This window comes from Megalops cyprinoides, chromosome 8 (assembly GCF_013368585.1).
Source record: "Megalops cyprinoides isolate fMegCyp1 chromosome 8, fMegCyp1.pri, whole genome shotgun sequence".
NCBI classification, from domain to species: Eukaryota; Metazoa; Chordata; class Actinopteri; order Elopiformes; family Megalopidae; genus Megalops; species Megalops cyprinoides.
Window position 1 is genome coordinate 9,716,022 of NC_050590.1, and position 10,643 is coordinate 9,726,664.

General features: G+C 40.1%; 1 protein-coding gene across 1 annotated transcript; it reads right to left on the reverse strand.

The window, feature by feature from the left end:
- Positions 1–298: 298 nt before the first annotated feature.
- LOC118781988 (tetraspanin-3-like) lies at positions 299–9,488 on the reverse strand. The gene is made up of 7 exons (XM_036535173.1): positions 9,349–9,488; positions 6,295–6,486; positions 5,853–5,927; positions 5,344–5,445; positions 4,809–4,961; positions 4,250–4,333; positions 299–1,258 (listed from the first exon to the last, which is right to left on the reverse strand). Exons 1-7 carry the CDS (start codon positions 9,421–9,423, stop codon positions 1,169–1,171), a joined length of 771 nt encoding a protein of 256 aa, XP_036391066.1. The 5' UTR covers positions 9,424–9,488; the 3' UTR covers positions 299–1,168.
- Between the last annotated feature and the right edge of the window lie 1,155 nt (positions 9,489–10,643).

The following is a 10,643-nucleotide window of genomic DNA, read 5'->3' on the forward strand; positions in this document are numbered from 1 at the left end:
GTCATGTGATTAAAAACCACAGGAGTAGCCTCCAATAGTGAAAGGCTTACATGTGTTTTGAACTGAATAACTTCCATCCCTTGTTCCAGTTTTCAAACACTGTCACAAAGCTTGAAAACACCTGCTCAAAAAAAAAAAAAAATTAAGAAAAGCAGCTTTTAAAAAAATTACCCGTCTTATTAGTGCTACCTGTTAAATGAGAAATGAAGTTTAGAGTCTGCACTTTACAATAGGCAACCAACACATTTAATTTGGAATTTACAGATTTATTTAAATGAAAGTTTTTTTTTCCCTCAAACCTATTTGCAGTCATTTCATTACATCATTTATGTTGTTCTACACAGCTACCTGTGTCTAAATCAATAGTCTATACTCTAACAGTACATTTTACATCACATAAAACACAGAAAAATAATATACTAAACATGTTAGTACAGAGTATGTAGTGCATATACACCATTCTCCCCCAAAAAGAGCCAGTTTGCATTTTGTTTATGGGAGCATGTTCTCCAGCTACTTGACTGGGGGATTAGACTGGATCTAGTTAAAAAGACTAGAACCTGACCTTTCCCTAAAATCTTGTATCGCCAAAGGGACCCAATATTACCCTGGTATTACTCTCACTCAGGAGTGCTGCCTGAAGATTGGCAGGGATTATTCAGGACTAAGAATAGCCCAAGGTAACTTCATACACACATACATACAATAGGCATCCCTCACATTTACAAATTATTAAATATTTATAAAATATTTCCAAAGCCCTACACATAGTGCAAACTGACACATGAGGAAAGAGTACATTCCAAATATTGTTCCATACAGCAGTTTCTCATTTTGGTGTGACCCCAAAGGTTCAACCTCCCCTACCCCACCCTAAAAAGAAGGGAAATAAAAAAAGTAGGTTAAGCGGCCAGTTGTTTTCATAGCAAATAGAACACATTAATATTTTATTGACATTGTAGAGACTTTGGCTGACAGCATTTCAAAGCACTTAAAAAAAGGTTTAAATGACAAAAAATACCAGCTTCCAAAACATGTAAATAAATAGTTCTTTTGCCGCTTTAACCCATCATCATTGTAGAGGGAGGGCATTGGTATTTGTCTGGTCCTCCCTCCTGAGTCATCCACACACAGACAGATGTCCTCGATCAGCCAGAACTGTCCTCCATTAGTAGTTTCTTCCAATGATCAGCAGCTGATACACAGGTTCGCGATCCCTGCTGAGCAGCTCCACACAGGCACACACTACTCCCAGCATCTAGGGAGAGGAAGCAGACAGTCAGGGGCGATGCCCAGACCTGCATCTCTGCTAGTCTCACAGCAGAGTGCCCACTCTGCACTGATTCAGAGCAAGCCCAAGCCCCAATCCCTCTCTGACACCAGAGCCTGTTGTCTGATGGCTGAGGATGTCTGAATGGAGATATAAACACAATGGGGCTGCAGACAAGGTTGAAAGAAAGGCAGAGGCGCACTAAAAAGACAGCCAGCATAGCCCTGACCCTGGAGCTGACTGTGCCTTAGAGAAGGACCTTCACATGAAGGCAGACGGCCTTGTGGAACCACCGCGACAAGGAAGGTCATCAGCAAACGCAGCCTTGAGACTCACCCAGAGTTACGTCATTTCACAGCTGCGTGAGTGTGTCTGTCGTGGTCTGACACATGAACTTCACTATACAGCAGAAGAACATCTAATTACAGCGTGTTAGCTAATATCAGCCTCTTATATCTAGCAGTGAAAGCTTGACAAGAAACAAATAGTCACAACTTAAAAATTTAAACATAAATCAATTGTATATTTATATGTGTGTGTGTGTGTGTTTGTGGGTATATATACTTAGTATTTGAAATGTACTGTATGCCCATTTCTCTTTAAGCCTTACTGAAGAGTAAATATTGTGCTTCTAAAAATGTGCTAGGTAACAGCTGATTCATGGAGAGGGGGACTGTTCCGCTCAGTCACTCAGGAGCACAGCTGACCCCCCATGCCTTCCCATTGTGACTCACATAAAGGCAGTGAAATGGTGAAAACTAAGCCTGTTATGTTTCACTGGGTAAAAGGACACTCTTTATGTTAATCTGCTGATACACTTTCCCACAGTCTGTTCTGGTTAATTTCTTCGGAGATTTGGAGAGTCGGGATATATAAATGTGCCATTTTAAAATTTGAAATGACTGAGAGTCATTAAAACTCACAATATTAAACTGCAATACATCAGGTTGACATTGTCAAGCATGTACAAACCCAGAGTGTTTTTAAGAGTGACAGCTGACTAAAAGGCATCACAGAGAATTACAATAACAGAAAAAACTGCACTACTGCACCACAAAAAACTGGAGGACAAAAAATCTACATGCAACAGCCAGAATGTGAGAAAGCCTTCTCTTCACTACATTAAATTATTATTACATGACATTATTGGCATTTAGCGGACGCTCTTATCCAGAGTGACTTACATAGGTTCTCTGTTGCAGCAGAGAATCAAACCGGCAACCTTTCGGTTATGAGTCCTGCTCCTTACCTCTTTGGTGCACTGCTGCCCGGCATGCTTTCATTGTCCTTTTATTCTTCCCATTACAAAAACTAATGGCAACAAAACCCCCCAAAATACATGGGGGGGGGGGGGGGGGGGGGGGGGGCGGGGGGGTCCACCAATATGTCAAACAGTGGCCCAATGAGCAGTCTTGGTATAAACCGAATGCAAAAAAATGTTACTAGATCAGGAATTAAACCTGCTAGGAAACTACCAACTTTGCAGATGGGTTGCCTGTTTCTGCTGTGTACATACTTCAGATCGATGAGCCTTTTAGAGGCTGCAGAAGAAAACTCCTACACAAACCCACACTGTCCCCTGATGGATTACTCGAAAGCTAATCTCATTTCAGATTCAGTGGGTTTTATTTTCCTTTCAATTCAGAGCGAAATGTCGGGTTAGTTTTTTTTTTTAGTCTGCTGATGTGGAAGCTGTTAACCGCAGTCCCCTGCAGTCTGGTTCTCCTCAGAGCGCTGCTGAATCACTCTAGAGAGCCTTGACACAATCAGGTCAGGGTGAGAGCTCAGGGCCGGCTTTGCTATCTCAATGCCGTTTTATATTATTGCAACCCCAGTGCATGTGCACCAGGTCTGCATTGCCTCACCGTCTCATGGCAGATCAGGCCAAGATGAAGGGATCATGTATATCATCATGTCAAAGATGTGCCAGTGTCACAGTGGCTGGATGAAAACAAATGTTGCTTCTAAAAGGCACCACTGATTAAAATAGAGTTTCATATTTTTCTGTTCACACTGCTATAGCTTTTCTTTGTATACAGATTTATATATAGTTAAAAGTTAAAAGAAATGTCTGAAACTCTAGTACAAAATTAGAGGGAGACAAAACTACCAGCAGGTCAAGACAGAGGGTAAAACTGTTATATTAAAAGGATGATAAACATCACATTTTGGGTTACTAGAATAGGTTCTCTGATGTGCTCTCTTTCGAATAGTGTAAAATACCCTGTGTTAGGCTCCAGTAGTTATCTGCAAACTTAGCCTGCTTTTAGTTTTTTGTCAGTTTCCTTTATCTTATAGATTTTTCCCCACCCCGCAGGAAATTGGAAACATGGGTAAAGACTATACAGTATGTCACCATTTTTATAGATAATCTGATATTTTAATTAAATTGAACCTGTTTTCCTGATGTATTTAATTGATGTGAGAGCACCAAACAAGAAAGCATCACCTGCTAAGTACAGAGGAAAGGTTCATGTTATCTGACAACTCTAATCAGGATGTTAATATGAAATGCAGTGCTCTGTTGTTTTTTATAAATTAAAGAAGTGAAAGCCACAGATCACTTGGGAGTTGCTATCCACAAGTCTGTTTAACTAGAGTCTCTTCAACAGGCTATTGCACGAGATTAAAAGCTGCAAAACACCAGTTATAGTTCTGACACTGTGAACAGCGTTTTCAGGACTGTCAAAATAATATTGGCATAATAATGTTAACAACTTCGGATACACAACATCTGGCAAATGTATGGAGCAAATGGTAATGAAAACAATAACAGTGACTCTCAACCCATACATAACACAAGTTGATGTATTCCCTATCACCACCAACTGAACTACCCCGGATTCAGCGATGAATTTCTTTCAACAACAAATATTATCATTCAACACCCATGACAACATATATTACACAACATAAATAGCTATGATTAAAATGAGCCTGGATATTATATTGTATGGTATTATTTTTGTTAATATTTACCTGTAAAGCAGCTAATGTTAGTGCAGCCCAGAACACAAGGACCATGATTTCCTTCATCTCCTTCACAACAAGAGCTTCACATCCCTGAGAAAAAACGTTTACCATATTACACAATTGCAGTACACCTAGATCACATCTATTTTCACATCCCACAAATATTCTTCCCTCGAAGGCACAAGAGCTATTAAATACTGTGCAATTTCTGCAAAGCAGACAAGATTTGGCTTCAAATGGAGACATGCAGCCACATGGATAAAGACAAGAGCCAGTGATACAAGTACAGATTTTAACCACACCTTCCTACAGTACATTTTAAAGTAATGTGTGGGCAGATGGTATACAAGAGGTAGGAATGCTACAGTTTCAGATGTTAACAAGGCAATGCAAAGCAAACTGATGGCACTTTGATGTATGTTGGTTTAGTACCTGTATACTAGTACTGTTTTATGGGATAAGCAGGTAGACTGTCTCAGTATTTGAGAACCCCCTTGTGCAAGGACATAGTCAGTACCTAGCCCTCAGGGGGCACTCACCCAGACAGGAACTTCCTGCCTCTTACCTCTGTGTAGAGATCCCTGGGACAGGTGAGAGAACCTGAGCAGTTGATGGCACTGGGCTTGCAGCAGCTCACTGGAACGCTGTTGTTTCGGGACTCCTTGAACCAGTGTGTGTTTTGCCAGTCTGAGTAGTTGTGAATTCCACAGCAGTGGAGCTGCAAGGCGGGGGGTGGGGGGTGGGGTGGGGGTAGGACATGTTAGACATGGAAACCAACCTGCAAAGCAAGCTGCATGTGATGGCCCGTATCCATGACAACCTGTATCATGGAAGTATCTTCATGGGGGATATTTATATCAAGATTTCTTCTGCTCTTCCCTTGCACAACTGGTTTAACTAGAGTTCAGGCACATAATTCAAAAATAAATTTTATACACAATTGTTTGAATTACTGTATAACATTTCACAAACAGTTTCACAACAGATAGCTCTGCTAAATAGTCTTAAAGTATGACGAGTGTTTGAAACAAAAAAATTCAAAACCTCAAACTGACAAATACCACTCATTACATTTTCTCTGAGCATCTTCACACTCTCACCTGTCTCTGTACGTAGTCAATGGCACGGCTCTGAGCGTCTGAGTTGGTCCCATTGTATTGATTGTACACCTTCTGAATGGAGTGACTGACTTCATCTTCTACCTGCACAAAAACCATCAGCAGCCCTACTTTAGACAGGGATATCTTACTGCACCACTTAAAACTACTTTACTCTTAACATCCATATGCACTCCCTTTTTGGCACCAATGTTTTGGGCCAACATGTAGCACCCTGCAATACAAATGTGCTTACATTTTACGCCACAATAAGTTTACATTTGGTTATGATGACACAAAATGCTTTGCCATTAGTTCCATCTCCCCTATACTTATGTCAGCAAAGAGCGTGAATTCTAGATTGAGGGCCTCCACCACTGAATTTCTTTTTAAAAAAACATGAAAATGATCAGAAAGAGTATTTAATTATTACCCTGAATTAAACATGATAGTAACGTCATTGAAAGGTGCCCTGCCTTACTCTATTACTTGCTAAATGGTGCAGAACTTACCTTTGCTCTGTAAATATATCCCAGCCCCACCACAATGACTTCTGTGACAAACACCAGCAGGAGAACGATCACAAACTGCAGGGTGAAGAGAAATGATGAAACAAAGAGATGATTGTCAACAAAGGACCACAGCTTGGGAGGGGCCTTGTAGTGAACACATATGATATTAATAAACACAGCAGTGTTTACAAATGACATATTGGATATGGTCTAGTGGCCTCTATTAACAAAACATCTTCACATTTCAGAAAACTCTCCAATAGCAAACGAGCAGACTATCCACTTCAACAAAACAGAACCTCTGTTTCTGTATTGATTTGCACTGCACATCCCAGCTATCTTCTAGGCTATTAGAGGACATCTGAAGGAAACTTCAGCAAGCATAATGGTTTTGTAGAACATGACGTGAAGAAATCCAAAGTATTTCAAAGACTGGACTTACAGTCACCAGCCCCCAGCGGCTTTCCCGTATTGTGGCAAAGCATCCAATCAGGCCGACGATGAACAGGAGGGTGCCAACAGCAATTATGATTATGGTGGGGATTAATGTGTACTCGTCTTGAAAGAAGTGATCGTAGTTGTCATACGTGATGAAAACATAAGCAGCAACATAACACAGAATACCCGCAGCTGCCTGTAGAAGGATAGGCAAAAGAACATTGTTCAGTTAGCAAAAGCTATAATGCAACGGAAGTATGGTAGATTGGAGTTCTGGACAACTGGGGTACAATCTGAGAAACCACAAAAAATTTGAAGTTGTTCTTGAACTTCATCAACAAAAACGTCCTAAGGCAAAGATTAAAAAGTCTTTAGAACTCAAAGTCTCCAGAACTGTTTAATAGTCTCAAGAATGGCACGTTATGATATGAAACATATGATTTGCAGTTTTGATTTCTTATATGAACATGCCTTGTAACGTCTTCCTTTTTGTCCCTCCTTGTAATGTAACAATATGAAACCTTGGTCAATCAACCTTCATTCTTGATTGTTCCTGTTGGACTTGAATGTCAAATAAATGAAGATGACGGTTTCATGGTGTAGACTTTTTTGTCTTCGTAACATTTTATACAGAGGCTTGTGATATAATTAATATTGTTTCATTAGGACAGCGATTCAACTGACCTGTAATCAACCTTCCCCTCTGGTTTAACTCAAATTAAATCCTCACCTACTGATTTCACTTCGTTTTTCAATGGATATAGGGAGAATGCTCAACATCAAAACTCTAAACTGCAAACTCCAAAGTTAGCCTCATAAACAAGTTAGTAAACAAACTGCATGGGGCAACAAGACCGAAGCCATTCAACTGAAATTCAGAGAAACAACACAGGTGATATACATATTTCTGAAAAGTCAGCCTTCTTTATTTCATGACAGAAAAATATGTTAAGATTTTCCTTGAAGACTAAACACAGCAAGAATATGAGACGGTGGCCCATTTCTGTGGCCCAGATCTGTAAGGGCCCTTGGACCTCACTGGAAGTTCTCAGAGGACAAAGCATTGTGGAGAAATTCCAAACCCTGCAGACACACTACAGAGAAACTACCCCTGCCATTGGAGTACAAAGTCTACACCACAATACCAAAGCAAATAGATTAATTAATATTATATTTCAAATAATATCTGAGATATGAAAAAAGTAGACCAAATGACCATCCACCCACCCACACACAGTGCAAGAAGAGGTCATGTGAATCATCCAAGTCCAACAGTAACAATTCAGTGGTAGTACAGTGGGGCAGCACTACATAAACAACATACGTTGATATGTGTATCTTTAAACTCTAAAGTCAGGGAACTGAATGGTGCTGATTGTCCCCTTCTGATTAACAGTTCTGAAAAGAGCAGCTGTTGGGTGTGAAGACAAAACAGTGCTGAAACCTGAAGATACAAGGCCCTGTTTCAGTTTACATTCAAATGTAGCTAACTCGTTCCATTTCTATATGTAGACAACTATTAATATAGCAACCTAGTAAACTAGTATAAACAAATGATCTTCTGGACAACAATGTGATCTTGTCCTTTAACATTTAAATAACAAGTGGCAAACTAAAAAGCGCGGATGACAGCATGAAGTTGAGGGGGAAAAAAAACAAAAAGAATGGGAAATAACAGGGCATAAATAAAACAATATCACTCCGTGGTAAAATAAAAGACAGTCACAGGACCCAGCGGGTATCTGCTCAGAGTACAATCGCATAGAAGCACAGTGTGCCCACTTGGCGAAAACAAAGAGCACCAAAATAACAGATAAAGTCTACAGAGGCCCCGACACCCTTACAGTAAACCACTCAAATAACTTTTTTTTTTTTTTGCATTTTAAAACCTTGAAGTTGGCCTTCAGAACGTAAACCCAAATAATGTACTGTTTTGACACTACTCCTTGAGGACAGATAGCATACAGAACTGTCTGACCTAAAGGAGTCTGATAGCGTTAATTATGAAAACAGGGAAAAGGCTTGCTGGCCCTGTCCCTTTCACCTCTCAGGTCATCACAATCTCAAACCTAACTCTTTCAGTCTCTTAAACAACATTTTACAGTTTAGCTGGTGAAATATTATTAAGGAGACATGAATGTAGCCATTACTAGTTAATGTTTAATATCTTGATTTGCTGGGACTAACGTTAGCTGCATAACAAGCATTTCTATTTCGTTGCATCGGCCATGATTTATGACAAAAGTGTGGCTCTTTCCTTGAACCGACAATAGCAGATAAAGGATAAAGACAGTAACCGCAGAGGAAATACTCGCAGTTACCCAGCTACTTCTTATGTCAAGAAGAAATAATTCTGAATTACGATATCATTCAAAATTCTATAGACAAGAATCTTGACTGTGACACTGCATTTCCGTTAACTAACTACTGACCATCAGCATCACGGTGAATGAATCCACGAGAGAGGTTCCCAGGGGAAACAGTGATTTGCACAGAATTCTATGAACACACTCTACGGACGTTCTCAAGACGACGTTCTCTTGCAGCTAGGAAACGTTAGTTAATGTGCATCGAAACGGCTATCTATCCTTTCTCACCAGCCGTGTCTAACCCTGAGGCAGACTGGACCCACATGGTAAGTGACGTTCCCGAGATAACTAATATGCTCCAAATTGCTCGACTCGAAATTGCTCGAAAAAAATACAAATCTTTACAGTTTCAACACACTCATTTGCACCTTGCTAGAAAGAAAGCAAGGCAGGTAGTATATCTGACGTTAGATAGTCAATCCATATCAAAACATCACAGCACTGAGGCTTTCGCACTGAGTCACATTCGTTTACAAGACCAGTATACCTAGGCAGCTAGAGCGAAGGCATGTACAAAATCCAACAATCGCTTGTTCAACCAGCAGCACCATCGCGCAAGCTGACTACCAGGATAAAACACATTACTATCTAGCATAGCAGCATAACGACATATGCATTTTCAGTATCCATTAAATACTACAATGTTGCATGCTTACTAATGCTTACTTACAAAAGTCGATTTCGCTTACCCAGAAAATGAGGTTCAAGAACACCAGAACCGTCTTCGAAGATGTGATACCACACTGCCCAATGTTTGACATCATTGTGTATATCGTGATAATAGTATATATTAGGCTAATGTTAAAATGGCTGTCTTGCACTCCACAGCCCCGGCAACTCTCTCTCTCTCTCTGCTTTATCAAAACGCTAGTACCACAGCAACCAACCAGCTGGAGCAAATCACGTGACTTGATGAAATTATCTTTTCTGCAGCAACACAGCGGCGACTTCAAGTGATTGGGTTACTGGAGTACTTTTAAAATAATAATAATAATAATAATAATAAAATGATAGGGAATGCCAGTCTTGTGTTTTATGTTTGGTTTTAACAAGAAGCACGGCTGTAAATTGAGACGTCACACGTCTATTTATATTTACATTTATGATTTATTATGTGGACTGTGCTGGGAGTTGTGAAATAGGGTTTTTTAATGTGACACTTTCTGTGTGCTTTGTGTGTGACTGTAAGCAATTCATCATCCTCATTTGAGTTGAGCAAACATTTCCACAAATGACCAGGAAGTGGAATTGTCTGCAGAGCTCTTCTGAAGCAACAAATATATACTTTTAAGCATAACGGCCAGGCAAAGTTTCTGTCTCAGTTGGTCCCCGTGTATTAGCCAGCCCCTGTAAGAATTCGAGAAGTTGCATAGCCTCTAAGGGCAGAGCAATATTTCCCCAACATCATGCCATGAAAAACAGTTATATTTTTTAAATCAAGATTTTAGTGACTGGTGGTGGGAAATGATAGATGAGACAGAGGGATAGTTCAAGATTTCTCGCGAGCACCATGAAAACAATCACTCTGTATTTCATGCCGTGCTCTTATTCACTCTTGTGCAGAAGCAACTACCAGCACGGTTCATACAACGTTACCATGTCGACACTACCTCCTAGTGGTGCGCTAGTGAATACAACAGCTATGTGAATGAACAGAAAGAGAGGGCGAACGCGTGAAATCATGCCTCTACCGATTGTTAAACAGTCTGCTGTTGGTTTGACATCCCCTCTTATAACCAGCTAGTTAGCTGGTTGGTTTGATGATTTCACAAGTACCAGCTTTGTTCGTCAGCTTTAGTTTGCTATATGCCAATTCAGGTAAAATGATACACGGTTCATATTAAAACACACACACACACACACACACACACACACACACACACACACACACACACTCTCTCTCTCTCTCTCTCTCTCTCTCTCAGCATGTTCATATTAGATTAAATCTGCCAAATATATTCTTAACTTTGGGGTGAGTCATCAT